Here is a 22,634-nt window from a genome sequence, read left to right on the forward strand (position 1 = left end):
TAGGATTTGAATTCCTTCTCTGTGTTATCTAGAATTTCTTTGAGTTTTCCTCAAAACAGCTATTTTGAATTCTCCATCTGAGATTGGTCCTTGGTGCCTTATTTAGTTAGTTTGGCGAAGTTATGTTTTCCTGGATAGGTTTAATGCAGGTGGATGTTTGTCAGTGTCTGGGCACTGAAGAGTTAGATATTTATTATACTCTTTGCAATCTGGACTTGTTTGTACTTGTCCTTCTTGGGAAGGCTTTCCAGGTGTTCAAAGGAACTTGGATGTTGTGAACTAAGTTTTTGGTCACTGCATCTGTATCTGCATTACAGGTGTACTCAGAGCCCAGTAACATTTTGGTTCTTGCAGACTTGTAGAGGTACCACCTTGGTGGTCTTAGATAAGATCCAGAAGAATACTCTGGATTAACAGGCAGAGATTCTTATTCTCTTCCTTTACTTTCTCTCAAACAAATGGAGTCTCTCTCTCTGTGTTGAGCCACCTGAAGCTGGGGGAGGGGTGACACAAACCACCCTTGTGGCCACCACCACTGTGACTGCACAGGGTCAAACCTTAAGCCAGCACAGCACTGGGTCTTGCCCAAGGCCCACTGTAACCGCTACCTGGCCACTGCCTACATTCTTTCAAGGCCCTAGGGCTCTGCAATAAGCAGGTGATGAAACCACCCAGGCCTGTGTCCTTCCCTGAAGGGCAACAAGTTCCCCGGCCCTACGGAGGTCCAGAGATGCTATCTGGGAGCCAGGGTCAGGAGTAGGAAACCTTAGAAATCTACCTGGTGCTCTATTCTACTGCAGCTGAGCTGACTCTGACAGCACTAGGCAAAGTACTTTCCACTCTTCCCTCCCCTTTTCCCATGCAAAGGAGTCTCTCCCCATGCCCACCACCACTGCAGGCCACAGGGGTATGACCAGAGCACTGCTGATGTTCACTTAAGGCCCAGGGGCTCTTCTGTCAGCTTGAGTGAATGCTTTCAGGCCTGGGACTCACCCTTCAGGGCAGTGGGCTCTTCCACTGGCCCATAGTAGGTCCAGAGATGCCATTCAAGAGCCAAAGCCTGGAATTAGGGACCCTAAGAGCCTGTTTGGTGCTCCTCCCCAGTGTGGCCAAACTGGCACCCAAGCTCAAGACAAAGTCCCCTTTACTCTTTCCTCTGCTTTCCTCAAGCAGAAGTGGTCTCTCGTAGCCACTACAACTGAGAATGTGCTGGTCACACCTGAAGTCAGCACAGCTCTTAGTCTCACCAAAGGTCCATGGCGAGTACTACCTGGCTACTGCTGCTGATTATTCAGAGCCCAGGGGCTCTTTAGTCAGCACGTGATGAATCCTACTAGGACTGGGTCCTTCATGTCAAGGCAGCAGCTTGCCTTCCAGTCCAGGATGTGTCTAGAAATGTCATCCAGGAGCCAGGGCCTGGAATAGGGACCTTGTGACTCTGCCAGGTGCCCTATCCTACTGTGGCTGAGCTGGTATCCAAGTTACAAGACAAAGTCCTCTTCACTCCCCTCTCCTCTTTTCAAGCGGAAGGAAGGAGTTGGAGTCTCTTTTGGAGCTGCGAGCTGCGGTGCCTGGGATTAGGGGTGGGGTAACGCAAACACTCTTTTAGCACATCCAGCTGGTGTTTTACTAGGTTGCATGTCCCCTAAGTCTGGTAGCTCAGTCCTTGTGGCCTAAACAGCCTTTCAAGTTTATTTAGGACCCCAGAGCACTTTTGCCTGTGGTGGCGAGGCTTGCCAGAACTCAGGTTCCAACCACCAGGATGGGTGGTTCCCCTCTGGCTAGGGCAGATGCAAATGCTCCCTCTCGGGGTGCCAGCTGAGTTCTGCCTGGTGTTGACAGCACTGCATTCCATTGCAAAGTCCCACAATCACTGCACTTTCTCTCCCCGAGTGTACAGATTTTCCACAGCACATGGCTACTGCCAGGGGAATGGGGAAAAGTTAGTGTTGGCAATTCAAGACTGCCTTTCCTGCCCTCTTCAGTGCCTCTTTCAGTTATATGAAGTGAAAAACCAGATACTGCGATCGCTCCCCTGATTTTTGGTTCTTATGACGGTGCTTTGTTGTGTATGTAATTGTTAAATTTTGTGTTCCTGCGGGGAGGATGATCGGTGGGAGCTTCTATTTGATAATTTTGCTTCACCTCCTCCAACACTATTTGTTATACAGTTTGTTCTTTCCCCCCTAATTTGAAATGCCACTTTCATCATATATCAACATTTCATAACTGTCTAGGTCTATTTCTGGCTTTCATTCTGTTCTGTTCTTGCCCCAGTAACTCTCTGTTTTAATAACTATGTCTTTATAATGTCTTAATATTCAGTTGGGAATATGGCCCTCTTTTTGTTCATCTTTCTTAAATTTTTGCTTACTGTTTCTCCATATTTGCTCTTTTAGAATCAATTTATTTCATCACACAAAAATTAAGATTTTTGATGGATATTTAAAATAAATGTAAAAAGCACAAAATTATATTATTATTTATTCCTGAAGCCCTCAACATGTATTATTATTTTACACTCTGTATGGATTATTCCTATTAGATAAGGAGCGGGGTAGATCCAGAGTCTTGTGGGACCTAAAGTCTGACCCATTCAGGGGCCCTTTTTAAGGATAGTAATGCAAAATGATGAATGCAGCATTAGATGCTGTGCCTTGGAGGGACCTGTGCTGGGAAGATGCCTGAACCTCTAGCTTTATTAGCTTCATGGTAAACCTGCTTCAGACAAGCAGTCTCACTTAGAAAGAAAGTCCTGACAAATTGTGCCTTTACTCCCACTAGAGTAAATCAATAGTTCATGACTCCTAAATTACTTAGATGGTATAAACCATAAAATAACAATTAAATCTGCAGCTTCAGTTGTATTTTTAGTCATGTGTTACATAATACCACTGCCTCAGCTTTCCCCAGGATAGCACCTCACATCTGAGGATCTCAAGGGGCATTATGAACATTCACTCATTAAACTTCATAAGACCCCAGAGACACTGGAGAGAGATCCAGCTTCACCTTGCCCAGTTCTGAAATGCAGTCACCTCTAGGGATGAACGTGGCAGCTGCTTAATAATTAACTGCAACACCTCACAACAGTTTAGTCACAGCAATTAGTCTTTGTAGTTGGTAACTGTCTCACGAACATCAGACGATTGGCAGTTAAGTCACCAGGATTATTCGTTTACTGAAAATCTAATCCAGTCTTTAAGACTTTTAACTTTTTAATAATCTTTTCCTAATTATAAAAGAAGCATGCACAGTGAATGTCTACTTTTAGTTGCATTTTTTGTAGTTCTTCAAACTTAAAATAGGAAAGAAATATATTTTTAATACATTGAAATAGATAATTACTGATAATAAGTTTTTTTAATTCACAAGTTTGCTGCTGAGCAAAAGTAATCAATGATAGTAAAAGTTGGAAGAGCGAGTAACTTCGAGAGGAGTATTGACTGGATGGGGAGATGAGGCAAACTTCTGGGTGCTAGAAATGTTTTATATGTTCTTTTTTTTCCTTTTTTTTTTTTTTTTTTGAGTTGGAGTCTTACTCTGTCATCTAGGCTGTAGTGCAGTAGCACAATCTTGACTCACTGCAACCTCCACCTCCCAGGTTCAAGTGATTCTCCTGCCTCTCCCGAGTAGCTGGGATTACAGGTGTGCACCACCATGCCTGGCTACTTTTTTGTATTTTTAGTAGAGACAGGGTTTCATCATGTTGGTCAGGCTGGGCTTGAACTCCTGACCTCAGGTAATCCACCTGCCTTGGCCTCCTAAAGTGCTGGGATTACAGGTGTGAGCCACTGTGACCAGCCAGTTTTATGTATTTTTATAGGTGGTGGTTGTTCAAGAATAGACATAGGTAGAAATTCCCTGAGCTGTACACTTTTCATATATGTGTTAATCTCAACAACAAAGTTAATTAGCTAAAAAATATGCTGCTCTTGTCATGATGAGAATGCTAGAAACCCAAGATAGTCTTATTTGGAAAAATCTGCAGGGTGCAGGACAGATCAGGAGCTAGAGATACGACAGTTTTTGTTTTCCTCAAAGCATCTTTCTTCAGAAGAGGGATTCTAAGTGCTTTACCCTCTCTTAGGACATTTTCTCTTCATGCCAAAAGAGCTGCTTTTTCATGCTAGGATGTGACTCTCTGTCTCATTGTACCTTCAACATTATGTACCTCTCCAACTATGCCATTTACACTTCCCTGGGCATCTCATTTTTCTCTTAGAATTTCATTCACTTACCTATATCTTTGCCAGAAGTAGGCGTAACACATTAGCAACCCAGATACTTGGGGTTGAGAGGCATCTGCAGGGGCCATTGTCGTAGCTGGCACTAGAAGAACACCATGGGAGAGGAGGAAGCAGAGAGGATCCTGGCTGCTCTGGCCCTGCAGTGTCTGATGTGATGCTTGAAAACAAGAAGGCAGAGCAGCATGCCCACACTCGCGGTGGCAGCAGCAGTCTCTGGAGCCTTCAGCGGGCCCAGGGTCCTTCCTGCTTCTATGGCAGCACTTCTGGGGAGGGGCAGCTATGAGCAGGGCATCCTAGGGCTGCTCTGAGCTGAGGCTCAGAGGCTGAGAGCAGATGTCATGGCTGAGAACCCCCAGCAGGGCAGACACTAGGTGAGGCACAAAAGAGAGGACATCCTCCAATGATGTCTTCTCCCAGGTCGCCCTCTTTAGGCACGGGGAGATTTCAAAAGAGAAGAGAGGAGGGGAGGAGGAGGAAGAAAGACCTTTTTAGACAAAATGGGAATTTTTTTTTCTTCTGTAATTTTTAGTAAAGGTTAAATACATGAAGCCTAAGCTACCCTGATTATTGACTTTCCAGAACTTACTGAAACACCAATGCTCAGCTCCAGTTCTTCTTGAAAATAATTTCTATTACAAAATAAAAAGTGAGCATTGTGACCGCTGGCAGAACATGAGTTCACAGTCTTTCCAAACAAAGAGAAAGCAGCCCTTGTGCTAAACCTTGGCATTCAGCTAACACTGATGTAACTCACTGTGGCCTTTTCCACCTTCTGCCTGCAGATCATTTCAAAGCCCACCATTGAGGAAGCTGATAACCCATTGTTTGTAAACTTCAAAAGGGGCTGCTATCAAAGGATCCCATTGCCCAGGGCCTGGCAGAGGTTGAGGGCCTCCTGCCGCCCAGGCCTGGGCCAAGTCCATTGCCCATCTTCCCATCTCCACAACTCCCCTGGGCAGCATCATGTGGATAAGGGCACAGAGAGGTGGAGGGAGGGAGGAACTAGCCCAGGATCCCTCCTCAGTGTCAAAATCCGGGTGGGCTGCAGAAACCTGCTCTTCCTACCTCAAGGTACTGCTCTCTAGAATAAAATTCTTCAGATCTATTGTAGCTTAAAAACATGTGACCATGCCGCCTAATTTCCTGTGGTTCTGCAGATATTTATCATCTATTTTCTGTCATTATTCTATCCCTTCTCTCAAAGATGCTGAGCTCAGGAGTAGCAGCCAGGGTTCCCAAAAAATAGTCGAGGAGTCGCAGGAACCTGTCTTTCCGGATACCATGGAAAACATCCAGGTGAGAGAGACTATCCTTCCATGCCTAGGGTAGGGGGATGGGCCTGGGGGCTACTTGTGACATCAGGGGCATCTCTGGGGCTGGGATCACTACTGAGAAGTTCTAATGCCTGATGCAGAAAAGGCCTCACTAGCAGTAAGCACACCATGAGCTGGGGGCAACAGAGGCCTCTGTGTTTGTAACGGACATATCAAAGCCTCACTGGTATGCTCCAAAACGCAGGTCAGAACAGAATGTCCGCCTTTCCCTACCTTGCTCCCTGACTTCAGAAGGCTGAGCCAGATAAAACTGCTCATTTAAACTCACTGGGAAATACAGCCTTTCTGAAGAGACTGACACCCTATCTGCATACTCAAATGGGACAGCATTTTCCTTCCTTCCCTGACTGGGCCCAGCAAACACAGAAACACCTGCCCCATCTCCCAGAAAAGTCTCCTCCCAGCAAAGAGGGGACTCAGGGAAGACCTGAATCTTTTAAAGAAGATTATATGCATAGATTAGATTGATGGAAATGAAGCTGATGAATGGAATTAGTTTTGTTTGTGTGTGTGTGTGTGTGTGTGTGTGTGTGTGTGTGTTTAAGTGCAGCGTTCTTTTTATGCTAAGGTGCAGTAACAGAGACTGGATTTATTCTCCTGCCTAAAATAACCAAAATGTAGCTAAAATATAGGAAACACTGTTCATCACTGTAACAAAGGCCAGCGATGCCTGGGAGATGGGAGACAATCCAAGCGAATCCTGTGGCTGCCCCAGCTGACTGCCTTGACAGAGCTTCTAGGACACAACGCAGGGCAGGAGGAGCCAGAAGACTTCCCAAGTCTTTAAGTCCATGCAGACTAGAGCGACTCAAGTCTGAAGGATGGAGTACTAGAAAGGACAGAGTGCGCAGAGAGAGACATCACTGATCAGCAGATCAGTCAGGCAGTCAGCTGAGTGTTGATCATACCAGGCATGGGAGGAAACTCCTTAAGGCCAGGCTGAGAAAAGAACCTCTGAGAAGGATGAGGATTAATAGTGCCCGTGCCTGTACGAAGTTAGGAATAGTGCCTGTTCTCACCAGTCAGACTGGAAAAGCTTATAACTTGCAAGAGAGTGCACAAAAGAGGCTTGTGGAGAATAATTAGTTCTAGAGAGGGCACAGCCCCTGTCCTGCCTAACAAATCTTTAGAGCAAGAACTGAAAAAATCAGAGTAACTTAACTGAGTCCTAGAACAAAGTACAAGACTATCTATAGGAATACAAAATTCCTCAGCACCCACCAAGATAAAATTCACAATGTGTGGAATCCAATAAAGAATTACCAGCACTCAAAAAACTGGTAGTATATTATGCAAAAGGTGGAGATAAATCAATCAGTTGAAACCTACACACATATGAAAACATGTTAGAATTAAGGGACAAAAACATTGAAACAGTTATTATAACTGTATGTTCCAAAGGTTAAGGAAAGACATAAAAGATATAAAAATGCTCCAAATCAAACTTCTAGAGATTCAAAACTACAATAAATAAGATGAAAAATACACTGGAAAGATTAACTCCAGGTTAGGCATTGCAGTGAAAGATTAGTGAACTTGAAACAAATATAAATGGGATTTTTAAAAAAGATACATATCAGTGAGTTTTGGGACAACTGCAAAGACCTGATATATGTGTAACAGAAGTCCACATGAAGAGAGAGACGCTAGGACAGAAAAAACATATTGGAAGAAATAATGACTGAAAAATTATAAATTTGATGAAAACAATATACTCACAGATACAAAAAGCTCAGCAAACACAAGAACATAAAGAAAACTGTACCAAAGCCAGTGGAAAACCAGTGATAAAGAGAAAATCTTAAAAGCAGCCAGGAGTATGTTTGGGGGAAGTCAAGTTAGGAACAGAGGAACAAAGACATGAATAACAGCAGATTTCTTATTGGAAATAATACAAGCAGAAAGATAGTAGGATCACATCTTTAAAGAAATAGAAGAAAATAAACTCCACCCTAGAATTTTATACCCAGCAAATATCTTTCATTCAAAATAAAATGTGAAATAAAGAGTTTGCCCTACACAGAAAAGGTGGAAAGATGCATCACCAGCAGACCCACATTATGAGAAACGTTAAAGAAAGCCCTTTAGGCAGAAGGAAAATTATATCAGATGGAAATTTGGCTCTACACAAAGAGTTGAAGAGCACTGGAAATGGTAACAAAGTGAAAAAAAGTATACGATTTTATCCTTAATATTTATATCTTTTTAAAAGATAGTGACTTCACAAACAAAAATAGTATGGGGTTTATAACATATGTAAAAATAAAATGTATGACAAGAATAGCACAAAGACCTTGAGAGGAGACCCGAAGGGGAGAAGTATACTATTTTAAGGTTCTTATATTAAACCTAAAGTGCTATAATATCACCTAATGACGGTCTGTGATAAGTTAAAGATGTACCACTAATGTTACAAATCAGATTCAAGGAGTTATATCTAATAAGCCTACAGTTGAGATTAAATATCATCATAAAAATACAAAATTAGACCAAAAGAAGACAAAAAGGAAAAAGGGAGCAAAGACTAGATGGGACAGATAACAAGATGACAGACTTAAACTTATGTATGCAATAATTACATTAAATGTAAATATTCTAAATGTCCCAATTAAAGAGCATATATATAAAGCAGATATAGGTGGATAAAATGCAAAATTCAGTTGTATGTAGACTACAAAAATGCAATTTAAATATAAAGATACAATAGACTAAATTTAAAGAATGGAAAAGGATACACCATGCCAACACTAATCAAAAGTTAGCTGGAATGGCTTTACTAATTTCAGACAAAGTAGATTCCAAAACAGAGAATACTATAAGAGATTACAAAGGCCAAGAGAATATAACAATCTTAAATACTTATGCACCCAATAACAGTGCTTCAAAACATAAGAAGCAAAAAGTTGTAGTACTGCAAAGATAAATCAATAAAAATTATAGTTAGAGATTTCAATATGCTCCCCTCAGTAACTGATAGAATAAGTAGACAGAAAATCAGTAAGGATAAAGAAGATTTTAATGACAGTATTGACCAGCCTTGCCCCACCTCCTGGCCTGGATAGCTGAAGTGCAGCACAATGGCCCTCAGCATCCCATCAAATGTAACACACTGTGAACAATGTGGAGCTTGTGGGCTGCAGCCGTGGTGACTGAGGGAAGTGCTCTCTGGATGCTGCATATGGAACCACTGTGTTCTCAGTGTGTCAGTTCACAGATAGACATGAATGAATAAGAACAGAAAATGGTATGGAACAGTGGGCATCAATGTCAAGATGATGCTGAGTAACACCCTACAACTGGATGAACTCATGAGTGAAGAGTATGAGAAATATGTAAAATCCATTGAAGAGTGAGAATAGGACCTCTCAATAAACTAGAATGAAACAACCTAATTCAGCATAGTTGTCTTAAAGTAATAGATAGAAATGACATGAAATAGCAACTTTTGGCATTACCAGTGGATAAAGAAACGACTCCCAACACTGCTGCTGGAAGAAAATAGGCTTTTTCTAAAGATTTCAGACAAACACAATATGCATCTTTTTCACGATACTCTATGCTTTTTAGACTAGGCTCTAGTTATAATATTTAGAATTCATGAAGTTTTCTGTGGTGAATTAGCTATAAAATTATGTATTTCAAGGATAACATTATATCTTCAGCTTTATGTAATACTGTAACTTGCTTACATCCATTCGTGGATTTGAGTCAAAATATTTAATGATCTTTGCATTGAAAATAATTTGGGAGTGGAAAAAGATTTTGTTAAAACTGGCAAGCCACATGTAGAAGAATGAAGCTGGATCCTCATCTCTCACCTTATACAAAGATCAACTCAGGATGGATCAAAGACTTTAAGAGATGAAGCCATAAAAATTCTAAAAGATAACATTGGAAAAAACTCTACTAGACATTGGCTTAGGCAAAGACTAAGAACCCAAAAGCAAATGCAACAAAAACAAAGATAAATAAATGGGACCTGATTAAACTAAAAACCTTCTGCACAGTGGAAGAAACAACCAGCAGAGTAAACAGACAGCCCACAGAGTGGGAGAAAATATTTGCAAACTCTGTATCCAACAAAGAACTGGTATCCAGAATCTGCAAGGAACTCAAATGAATCAGCAAGAAAAAAATAAATAATCCCATCAAAAAGTAGGCAAAGGACATGAATAGAGAATCCTCAAAAGAAGATTTACAAACAGCCAACAAACATATGAAAAGATGCTCAACACCACTAATTATCAGGGAAATGCAAATCAAAACCACAATGGAATATCACCTTACTCCTACAAGAATGGCTATCATTTAAAAATTAAAAAACAACAGATGTTGGCTTGGATGTGGTAAAAAGGGAAGTTTTTCACTGCTGGTGGGAATGTAAACTAGTACAAGCACTATCGAAAACAGTATGGAGATTCCTTAAAGAATTAAAAGTAGAACTACCATTTAATCTAGCAGTCTCACTACTGGGTGTCTACAGAATGGAAAAGAAGTCATTATATGAAAAACACACTTGCACAAGCATGTTTATAACAGCACAATTCACAATTGCAAAAATACGGAACCAGACTAAATGCCCATCAACACAGAGTCTTTTATCTACACATTGGGTACAGTATACACTGTTTGGATGACGAGTGCACCAAAATCTCAGAAATCACTAAGGAACTTTTCCATGCAACCAAACACCAACTGTTCTCCCAAAAGTATTGAAATAAAAAAATTTAAAATTTAGTAAACTTAGTCAATATACAAAAAGGATAATCATGACTGAGTAGGGTTTATTCTAGGAATGCAAGTTTGGTTTAACGTAAGAAAATCGGTGTAATTCACCATTTTAACAAACTAAAAAAAACCCATATGTTTGTCTCATAAATGTATAAAAGGCATTTGAAAATCTAACATTAATTCCTCATAAAGACTCTTAGCACTCTTTCAATTTGATAAAGGTTATTTTTGAAAAACTTACAGCAAACATCACACCTAATGGTGAAGGACTAATTCTTTTACCCTTAAAGTCAGGAACAAGTTAAGAATGTCTGCTCTCACCACTTCTAATCAAAATTGTACTGGAGATTTGAACCAGTGCAGAAAGATAGGAAAAGAAATGAAAGGCATCCAGATTAAAAAGGAATAATTAAAACTATCTTTTACTCACAGACAACATGGCTACCTATGAAAAAAATCTGATGGAATCTACAAAACAGCTACTAGAACTAATATATACAAAATTAATATGGAAAATTTAGTTGTATCTCTGTATAATAGCAATGAACAATCAGATTGAAATACCATCTAAAACAGTACAAATATTAAATCTGACAAAAGATATTCAAGACTTCTGTGGTGAAAACTACAAAACATTTCTGAGAGAAATTAAAGAAGACCTAAATACGTGGAGAGATATTCTATGTTTGTGGGATATTGAATCTTTAAATCAGTTCTTCCCAAATTCAGCAAAATCCCAATCACATTTTCAGCGGGAATTTTTATAAAAGTTTAATTAATTGATTCCAAAATTTATGTGAAAATGGAGATAACCTAAAACAGCCAGAGCAACTTTGAAAAATAATGAAGCTATAGGATAACACTAATTGATCTCAAGATTAATTGTTATAAGATTCTTTTTTTTTTTCTCTCCGTTGACCAGACTGGAGTGCAGTGGCATGATCTCAGCTCACTGCAACCTCCGCCTCCCAGATTCAAGTGATACTCATGCCTTAGCCTTCCGAGTAGCTGGGATTACAGGTGTGAACCACCACGCCTAGATTTTTTTTGTGTATTTTTAGTAGAGATGGGGTTTTGCTATGTTGGCCAGGTTGGTCTTGAACTTTCAGCCTCAAGTGATCTGCCCACCTTGGTCTCCCAAAGTACTGGGATTACATGTGTGAGCCATTATGCTTGACCTAATTATTATAAGGTTATTGTAATGAAGATAGTGTAATATTGGTGCTAAGGTCAACAGTAGGTTAATGGAATAGAATAAAAAAAAATCAGAAATAGACTCAATGTATATAGACAACTGATTTTTGACAAAGGCACATGGCAATGTAGTGGAAAAAGAATAGTCTTTTCTTTCTGAAACAATTGAATATCCACATACAAACTTTTAAAAAACTCAATCCATACCTCATACCATATACAAAAATTAGCTGCAAATGAATTATAGACTTGAATGCAGTATTCAAACCAATATAACCTCTAGAGAAAACATAACATACGAGAAAACCTTTGTGACTTTGGGTTAGGTAAGATTTCTCAGAAACCACATCGAAAGCATAATACATAAAAGAACAAATTGACCAATTAGGTGTCATCAAAATTTAAAACCTTTTCTTTTTGAAAAATACTGTTAAGAGAATGAAAAGACAAGCCACAGACTGGGAGAAAATATTTGCAAATTACATATCTGACAGAGGACTTGTTTCTACAACATATTTTTAAAAACTCTCAAAACACGATAATACAAAATAAAAAAACTAATTAAGAATGGGTAAAAGATTTGAAGTTTCCAAAAGAAGACATCACATGAAATGACACTCAATCTCATTAGTCATTAGAGAAATGCAAATTAAAACCACAATCAAATACAACTATACATCTATTAGAATGACCAAAACTAGAAAGATTAAGCATTCCAAGTGTTGGTGAGGATGTAGAGGCAGTATGGTGCATCCACACCGTGGGTACTACTCAGGGACAAAGAGGATAAAACACTGATGCGTGTAACAGCATGGATGAATTTCAAAGTAAATATGCTGAGTGAAAGAAGCCAGATCAGGAGTAAATGCTATTTGATTTCAGTAATATAAAGTTACAGAAAGTACAAACTACTCTATAATGACAAAAATCTTTTCAATGTTTGCCTGTGGTTGGCAGAGTAGAAAGGGTGGGAGTGAGAGGCACGTAGGAACATGGAAGCTTGGGGGGTGATGTGTCATGTTCATTATCTTGATCGTGGTGATATTTTTATGGGTGTGCACATAAATCAAAGCTTTTCAAAAAGTACACTTCAACTCTATGTAGCTTATTGTATGTCAATTCTGTTAGGTTGGCACAAATTACTTTTGGTGCACAAATAGTTGCAGTTTTTGCCCTTACTTTAATACAATTACTTTTGGTACAATTACTTTTGCACCATCATAATACCTCAATACAGTAGTTTTTTTTTTTTTAGAAAAAACTTAGTGCACCTTTCAAGTTAAACAGAAGAATATGAATAATGGAGTAATAACTAACATCTCTAGAGAACCAGGAGGCGCCTGCACTATGCTAAGCCTCTGTTTCTCTGTCTGTCTGTCTTTATTTTATCCTCATAACACCCTTATGAAATAGATGCTCTTCTCATCCCCTTTTCACAGAGGAGGAAACTGAGGCTACATAGTGTTCCCAATGCCACAAGGCTGGTAAGCTGTAGAGCCGGGGTCTGAATCCTGGCAGCTTGCTCCAGAGCTTGGACTCTAAACCGCTGCAGGTGTTGATTAATTTTCATGTCTTGCTGTCATCATTTGCAGGGAAATATTGCCAAAGAAGCTGCATCCGAGGAAGCTTTAACAGCAGTCCAAAGTGGAAGTGTTAGTGAACCAGAGGTACGGTTTGAGGAGGGCCTTTGCGTGCCCCCTGGCCACCCCATGGGTTTCACACCCCTCCTGACCTCCCTGCCTGTCGCCAGCAGTTCACACCTCCCACCTCGTTTAGGACGTGCTGCACCAAGCCTCACCTCCTTACCTCTTCCCCTGCTGTGGTTAATCTTTTCTTCTGTATTCTCTGCACGGCCTGTACCGTATAAGCTGCCATTTCTACATAAATTATTTGCAAAAATTTTAGTAAATACAGCTTATCTCTCCTTCCCATTGCCCAAAAAGAAAACATTTTGGAGAGGCAGAACATTTGTAAGGGTTTTCTCTGTATCATATGCACATATATACACTCATGTCTGTATCTAGGTGTGTTATTAATGTATGTCATTCACAGGCATCTCGGGATTTGGGAAGTCCTCTCTCCTGTTACAAATTCAGGCCAAGGAGTGTAGCATCTTCCACCAATGCAGTGGCCATCCCTGGGGACTTCCTCATCCTTTCTTGGTTTCCCTTCATCCCACCCATGCCTTTGCAGGTGGTCCCTTGACCACTTCATTGGAGTGTCCCTTCTTGTTCCCTGCCAGAAGCCTGGCGGTTCCGGAAGAGATTGGCAGGTTCCTGTGAATCCTGCTCAGGATCTCGAACTTTTTCCTAAGGAGCAGAGGAGGGTGTTGTAGGCCTTTGAGTGGGAGATTGGTACAATAAGGCATTTTCATTCCCTGATGATGAGCACAGTCCTGGAATTTCAGTAGTTTCCCGAGAGCCTCTTGGTGATGGATGGACTGACTCAGGAACAGAAGCCTAGAGCATCCTTGAGAAGGGAATGGAACATAGGTTTTAGTCATATTCATAGAGGCACTGGGACAGATTCACTGAACACTAAGCCCAGACACTGAAGTTCTGCCAGAGGGCCAGGTTCTCCAGCCCTGCTCCTCTCCGGATTCTGACCAGTAAAGGAGTCTACCCAGAAGTCAGCTAAGGATTGAAGTACCCCTTTCTCATGGCTAACACTGAACCAGAAAACAAAACTTGGACCGATAACCCAAATGGGTTTCCCATTTCTCCTTACTGAATTAAATGCCCCCATGTGGTTGTAGGCAGGCCTTACCCGTGGGGCAGGGTCTCCCCACTCCCGGCTAATTACAGGGAGGGGAGGAGAAAACACGCACCCTGGAAGCAGGATGTGCTGCCAGAAAGAGACAGCACAATGCAGGCACAGGGTCCAGTTTTTCAATCTCACATTAGCGTGTGCTGTTGGAGCCCCACCCATGTCCTCTAGCACTTATTCTTCCTGAGCACCCTGTGAGGACAAGGAATGCAAGTGCCTGGTCTTCCTTCCATGCTGTGTTTGCAGCAGGGCAGGCTGTTTGGGGAAGCAGCCATCAGCCAGTGACTGAAGGGATTGGAGAATCAATACGCCAGCTCCTTCACCTCTTAGATGGGACCACTCTGCACTGTGTTCTCTAGGCTCCCAGAGATCCAGATGGGATCGATTCACTGTAGTCACCCACATCTTGAAGCACCCCATGCTGGCAGCCTCCCCTTCCTCACCTCACACGCCACTCCTCTTACAGAATGTCCTGGCTTTGCTCCCCAAGTGAACTACTGACTCTCAGACTCTGAGTTCAGGGTGTGTTTCTGGGGCAGCCCGCACTAGGAGACTCACTGACCAGTCGGTCACTCCCTGTGCCCTAGGGAGGAAAGTCGGGGTGTAGAAGAGGACAGCAGCTTTCTCTCTAATATTCCTAAGAGGGTAGCCGTTCCCTTATGAACCCAAGCAAGGATGTGGATGGAGGGCCAGGATGCCTACCCCCACCACTGCATCAAACATGTTGGAACCCCACAAGACACCTGAGTCAACAAGGTGGATTGATCTCCTATTTTTATCTCCTCTCCCTACCGGAGAAAACCACTGAAATGACAGTAAAGGAATAAAAAGGACACAAATCCACAAAGATGAGATGGAGAGGAGATATTGGAAGATAAGCACTTTAAAAATATTGAGAATAAAAAAATCAATGGAGGAGTTTACAATGGCTTAGCACAGCTGAGGAAGGTGAAACTCAAGCATCTTTATGAGAGGGGAGACTGGTGAAAAGTGTGTGAATTCTGCACAAGGCTGAAGACTGGAGGTTTGCAGATGGCGGGGTGAGGAACTGGGCTGAAAAGCTGGGCCGTCTGGTGTGGAGTGACTGGAACACTGGATCCCTGCAGACTCCAGTTAGGTTGTCAGCCACACCCCAAGTGAGAGGATAAAATGACTATTCTCTAGAGAAATTAAACAGAGGCTGCTGCTAATTCAGATTTAGCCTGTGCTGCATGGGCATTTTAATGGTGAAGGATAGAGAACAGACAAATGGAATTCTCCATTTCAACAGAGGAATCCTCAGTCCCTCCTCCAGCCACACCCTCTCAATGCCAGGAGCCAGGCCTTGTATTAGTTTCTATTGCTGCTGTAACACATTACCCCAAACTTGGTGGCTTATAACAACACAAATTTATTATTGTGCAGTTCTGGAGGTTAGAATTCCACAATGGGTTTGAGTGTGCTGAGCTTCAGGTGTAGACAGGGGCATGTTCCTTCTGGAGACTCTGGGGGAGAATCTGTTCCCTTGCCTTTGCCAGCTTCTAGAAGCCACTTGCATTCCATGCCCTGTGGCCCCTTCCTCCATCTTCAGAGCTGGCAGCACAGCATCTTCGTCCCTCTGACTCGGACCTGCTGCCTCCCTCTTAGCAGATCCCTGTGATTCCACTGGGCCCCACCTGGATCATCCAGGAGCATCTTCTCATCACAGAACCCTTCATGAGATGACATCTGCATAATCCCTGTGCCCTGAAAGATAACATATTTACAGGTTGCAGGGACTAGGACCTGTAACATCTTTGGGGGCCACTGTTCCATCTACCACAGTCCCCCGTGCAAGATATTGGAGAACTTAAGTCCCCCAAAAACTGACAGGCCCAAAGAAAATACATTCAGATAATGTCACTGAAGGTGGCCACCCAATAATAATGCCATATCTCTGCCTGATCACCCCATGAAGTGCCCCAGTTAGCCAGTGTCTGTGGAGTTTTGCCTCTCAAGCATGTTGCTTTTGGGAAGCTAAAAATGTGCTCTAGTGATATAAGGGCCTAAATGATGCACAGAAAAGACAAAGAAAAGACCTGGAACTTACGAAATAGGAGCTGCAATACAGGCAAGCAGGCAGAGCTGCAAGTCCAGATTAGAGGGGAGAAAAAAGGAAGCTCATATATTATCTCAAATGCCTGATCATTTGGAAGATAGTAGTGACCAACACTTGGCAAATCTGATAAAGCAAGTGAAAAATTTAGGAAACCAAGTGAATAAAAACTAAGCACACAAATGAAAACATTGTCATATTACACTACTTTCCTCAGCAACAACAGAACTTACACATTCATATTAGTGTAAATACTTATGGATTTAACCCTGAATTGTGGTGTAATTATCCTGGGGGATAAGATGTGGGGAAGAGGGTAGGATAAGAAGGATTAATCTAGCCACTACATCAATATCCAGTAGGAAATTCTAAAAATGAATGAATTTAGAAATAGCACCATAAACATACTGTTCATAAACAAACAACAGAAATATAGAGGTAAATACCCAAAGAAATGAAAAGGTCGAAAGTTCTGTTCAATGGGGGTAGAGACTTGGAAGGACAGAGAACTGCTGATTTTCTTAATAAATGTTTGGTGCTGATATTATTTTAAATTTTTCTGTATGCATGTATTACTTTGATTTAAAAAAACTCCATGAGGGATCTCAAAAGGAATCATCTTCTGAGTTATGACACCTTTTTAGATGCACCTGAACCAAGACAGAACAGCCTCAGCCCTGACTTTCCAGGTGGCTGTGGTCCATCTGACCTTCCTGGGCTCCACCTCCCCACCACAGTTACTCCCAGGACCACCTGACCAGTCCCAAGATTAAAAAATTCTTGTATCACAATGAACATAGTTTTAGGGAGAGAAGTATTTTGCTTCCTGAGTTATTATAATATGTATATAATACTACCACGCTCTAATATCTACCCCAGGATGCAGTTAAAATATGGACCCTATGTCAAAGGCCAACTGAAACTATTTGTCTTGTGTGAGACCTTCATGTGAGAACTAGTTTTTTTTTCTTTATTATTATTTTTTAAATTTTATTTTAAGTTCTGGGATACATGTGCAGAACGTGTAGATTTGTTACATAGGTATACACGTGCCATGGTGGTTTGCTGCACCTGTCAACCCGTCATCTAGGTTTTAAGCCCTGCCTGCATTAGGTATTTGTCTTAATGCTCTCCCTCCCCTTCCCCCATCAACCCCCAGACAGGCCCCAGTGAGTGTTGTTCCCCTCCCTGTGTCCATGTGTTTTCATTGAAGAACTAGTTTTTAAAAACATTTTATAAATTTTGAGTATCTCTTTAAGAACCTCTCCTTAAAACCAGGCCTGGCCCAGGATGAGTTGTTTCGGGTGAGACAGTCACACCTGTCCTCAGAATGGTGTCATGTAGAGATAATGCAAACACCAGCCCACTAAATTATAGGGAATTGACAGGATTCTCATTGGCTCCTCCTGTCTCCTTGCTCTAGGACATAGAAAAACTCAGTGACGTCTCCACTGGATATGCACAGGATCACCGTGTCAGCAGTAGGAGCTTGGCATCGCTCTTCCTGCCTGAAGAGCCCGTCCACTTCCGCCCCATCTACAGGGGAGCCTCAGCTGCTTTTTGTATTCAGCTGTTTTGTATTGATGAGAAATACGAAGCAAGGCAAGTACTGACCTTCTGGCTGGCTGTCACAGTGAGAATCTCTTCTGGCATTGGTGGCCCAACATTTTAACTTTACAAGCCCAGTAATTTCCAAACCTGGCCCACATCCTAATCTCCTGGGGAATTTTTAAAAACCACAAATTCCTAAGCCCCATCCAGAGATTCTGGTCCATCAAATTTTAACAAGGACTACAGAAGTGGGCTAGAAAGCTGGCCCACCTATGTAACAATTGGGAATCTGGAAAATTATCACTTACATAACCACATGCTGCTCCCATTCTGTAAAGTTTTCATTTCTTGGAGAATTTGGATTTGGGTTACTGGTTTTCTAGAGTCTTTGGTTGCAAGTAACAGAAAATCCAACCAAACTGGCTTTGGAAAAAAAAATTGAATAATTGCCTCACATACCTAAGGATAACTCCAGTGATGAGACTAATTTAAATATGGCTTGATCTAGGATTTATTTAGATAACCAAATCAAGGACCAAGTTTCTCTGTTTACCTCTTCAGCCTGTGTATTAGTCTGTTTTCATGCTAGTGATAAAGACATACTTAAGACTAGGTAATTTATAAAGAAAAAGAGGTTTAATGAACTCACAGTTCCATATGGCTGGGGAGGTCTCACGATCATGGGGGAAGACAAAAGCCACATCTTACATGGCAGCAGGCAAGGAGACAATGAGAGCCAAGTGAAAGGGGTTTCCTCTTATAAAACCATGAGATCTCATGAGACTTATTCACTACCACGAGAACGGTATGGGGGAACTGCCCCCAGGATTCAGTTGTCTCCCACAGGGTCCCTCCCACAACACTTGGGAATTGTGGGAGCTATAATTCAAGATGAGATTTGGGTGGGGACACAGCTAAACCATATCACCCTACTTCCCTACTATTGGCCCCTTTCTCAGAGGAGTGCCCCATCCTGGGCCTAAGACCACTGACAGTCTCAGGTCTGCATCAAAATCCAGTGAGGAGGACTTGCCAGGATGGGCCCAGCTTTTTCCAGCCAAAGTCCCATGAGGGCTGACAGGACTGTGTGTTGATTCCTGAGCCAAAGGCTGTGACGAGCCCATGCCACAAGGAGATGGAGGAGATGGACTCCATCCCTTAGCTCGTGCTCCACCCAGAATCTGCAGCTGGTGCCTCAGCCACATGGAATATCTGAGCGAGGGATAAGTTGACACCCAACAGCAATCCAGAAAGCAAGGAGGAAGCATGCATGGTGCTGGGCTTTGTCTAAAGCCCTGGCGCCCACCAGACCTCATAGCTACCCACCCTCCCCCTCCAGAACACCCATATGTTCAGTGCTTACTGTTCTCCTGTGGTCTGAACACTGGACGCTGCCCTCAGTGCCTGGATGCCACATCTGCTTAGCACCGACTCCTTATCTGTTCATAGAACCATCTCGAAGAGGAAATGATTGGCCCATTTTGATGGAATGGAAGGCTCTAGAATGTCTTTTAGATGACCAAGAATAGCTTGGTCATGTTCCCAATCTCCCAGCATCCCCTGGAACCATGTTATACTTTAACTTTTTTCATCTTGAGTTTTTGGCTTCTATGGAGATCTGGGACATTGAAAAGATAAATTCTTTTTATTCTAATTGTGTTGTAGACATCTAAAAACTTGTAAAGCCTTTCTATATTTGTTGCTTTATATTTATTTTATCAGTACATTTAAATATGATTGTGCTTAGAGTATACTTTTTGAATTTTGAAACAGGAATTTGATGACCCAGTGTAGTTTGCCTATGAACTTACATCTGCAGCTAGTCAGAAAGTCTTCAACGGATAAAAGGGAAAAAAATCAGAAGCAGCCTATAATATTTCCCACCTCTCCTCTTAACTCTTTCAAAACAGGTGGGAAGGATTGGAGGCACAGAATGACCAATTTTGTTTTGGCTTTCAAATGCACAGAGATTATTAATTTATGTGAAAGTGCCTTCAGTTCTGCAGAATACTTTATTACTGGCATACGAAGCTTGCGACTTATGCACCCCATTAGTGTTCAGCTAGACACACGTTCTGACTAGTGGTTGGCTAATCACTGCCCGAGGGGAGGGAGCTGTAAATCTCTATAAATGTCCACTGATGTTGCATTTGCTTGCAGGGCAGTGACAGTGCTTACTGTCTTGTTTACAGGTCGCTGGATTTTATGAATTTTGTTTTCAGTCTTTTTTCTGTAAGTACATGCTGAATTTTGAGAACTGATTTTGTAAGCTTAGAGAAGTTATATAAAAGTAAAATGTCATAAATTTATTATGCTATGAATGTTGAGGTTTGTGTTCTGAGAATAAGGTCAAATGGCATGTCATGAACTCATAAAAATAGAAAGTATTGTCATTTTCAAGAATTTGTAAGTCATGCTATTTTAGCAGTTCTCTTTAAATGCAAACTTTCTTTTAGACATAGCCTTACCAGTGTTTTATCAGAATCAAATCATTTATAGTAATATATGAAAGTGTCAGAAATTAAAGTGAATGACACAGTTATGTTATTTGTTAGATTATATTGGCTGTAAGTGTTCTGAAACCATCATAATGCTTTTCTGAGGATAGCAAAGTAGGGACTTGTTGATTTTCAGGTTGGTATTTCTTTCCCTACTAGTTCCTCAGGCCTGACTTCATGCCTGTCTTGTAGAGGGGGCTCAACCCACATTGGTGAATGGGCCTGTAGGCTAATATCCAAGTGCAAATAAGATTCTCCATGTCAAGGTGTCCTGGGCTTCTGCCTACATTGTTGTCTCATTGTTCCCTAGGGATGGAGATCCAGCCGAACTCTCACAGTTCTTTATTGAAGGAAAGAAAATGGGGAAGAAAGTTTTGAGGGACAAAATGTGTTTTTATAAAGACAGGCCTGTTAATTAAGTCAACAACTGTACCTCTTCAGTTGACTGATTTCAATAGAAATATCTATTGCTTTATATTTCCTGGATACTCTTTCTCATGAGGCAAAAACAAGTATACTTTAATTATTTTGTCTTAAAACTATGTGATGTTAAGTTTTATTTCCTCATTTTTATTATGATGAAGCTATGTAATAAGGCAATACGTTCTCCATCATAATTTTAATAAATTGATTATTAAGGCACTTTCAAAACAACGTGGATTACCCTAAACATAGGATTTACAAAGTTGGTTTCCCTCAAAGACTCCTCAAATAAATTTCACTAATTTTAATTATTTCCTATTTTAAAGTCCATGTAAAGGTAAGTCTTTAACATTATAAAAGTAATGCTGGCTTTAAAAAGTTACAAGAGCTGTTTACATTTCAATTCTATTTGACTTCGGAACATGGACGACAGGAAAAAAATAACCTTGATTGCTTCATCCTTAATCCTTCAAATCCAAGATGAAGCAACTCATTATAGTTAGTCTCCCCCTCCCAGAGGAAGCCCACCCAGACTTGGCACCCAGTCCTTATTTTCTACTTGAGTATTTCAGCAACTTGACTCTCAGTTTCCCCAAAAGGAGTCCTGCTAATTTGCTAAAAAGAAGGAAGATAAGGTCAAACAATGATTCACTCCTTTGAGCTGCACAAATGTCCCCAGGGTTTTGGATTAGCACAAGTAATGCCTTCACAGGGTTCAAGAAGAGGCGAGATCCCAAAGGGACAAATTAGCTTTGGGAAGAGCAGGCTGCTTCTGCAGGGACCTGGCAGAGGATCAGGCAGCTGCGTGAAGCTCAGATAGCCTAGAGCAGCACTGTCCAGACATGGATTGTGGCCACATCAGTAATTCTGAATGTTCCAAGAGCCACAAGGAAAAAAAAGAAAAAGGAACAGATGAAGTTTATATGATAATATCTTTTATTTAACTTAATATGTCCCAATCCTGTTTTTAAAGAGACAGGGTCTCACTTTGCTGCATGCAGTGTCGCAATCATAGCTCACTACTGCCTCAAACTCCTTGGCTTGAGAGATTGTACTGCCTCAGCCTCCCAAATAGCTGGGACATGCCACCATGCCCAGCTAATTAAAAAAAAAAAATTGTAGAGATGGGATCTCGCCATCTTGCCCAGGCTGGGCTTGAACTCCTGGGCTCAAGTGGTCCTCCCATCTTGACCTCCCAAAGTACTGGGGTTACAGAAGTGAGCCACTGTGCCTGGGCAAATGTAATCATTTCAACATATAATCAATATGAAAACTTATTAGTGAGCTATTTACATTCTTTTTCTCATGCTAAGTCTTTGAAGTCTAATATATATTTCACATCTATAGCACATCTCAATACAAGTACTGAATTTTCATCAGAAATAGTTCATCTGTATTTAGATGTTATAAAATTTACAGTTGGATAAGTAGATTCACACAAACCAAGCACACATAAAACTTTTCCAGTAATGGAATTAAGTATCAGTTTTTTTGTATTTAAATGAATTTAAATGAAATAAAATTTAAAATTTAGTTCTTTTGCCATACTAGCCACATTTCATTGTCTACTGTACTGACAGGGCAGGCCTAGAATAGGTGAATGACAGCCCTCAGGACATGCAGGACCTCTTGTGTCTACTAACTAAACCCACTGCCTAGGTTTAGTCATGCTCATGGATCTGTTCATCCAACTGGGATCATGTCATGATAAAATACATACACGTTGGTTTATGGATAGTCACAGAATTTTAGAGCCAAAAAAGGCCGTAGTATCATCCTCCCGTCTCTTAATAGGAAGGGGCCACTGGTGTAA

General features: G+C 41.3%; 1 protein-coding gene across 2 annotated transcripts in view; it reads left to right on the plus strand.

Annotated features, from left to right (window-relative positions):
* Positions 1-22,634, plus strand: part of CFAP61 (cilia and flagella associated protein 61) — a 296,810-nt gene that overhangs the window by 83,670 nt on the left and 190,506 nt on the right. For both annotated transcript variants that reach the window (XM_025399395.1, XM_025399396.1), the window contains exons 9-12: positions 5,455-5,546; positions 13,102-13,176; positions 17,773-17,951; positions 20,093-20,132. In XM_025399395.1, the coding sequence (XP_025255180.1) occupies positions 5,455-5,546; positions 13,102-13,176; positions 17,773-17,951; positions 20,093-20,132 (386 nt within the window). The remainder of the gene's footprint in view (positions 1-5,454; positions 5,547-13,101; positions 13,177-17,772; positions 17,952-20,092; positions 20,133-22,634) is intronic.

This window comes from Theropithecus gelada, chromosome 10 (assembly GCF_003255815.1).
Source record: "Theropithecus gelada isolate Dixy chromosome 10, Tgel_1.0, whole genome shotgun sequence".
Lineage (NCBI taxonomy): Eukaryota > Metazoa > Chordata > Mammalia > Primates > Cercopithecidae > Theropithecus > Theropithecus gelada.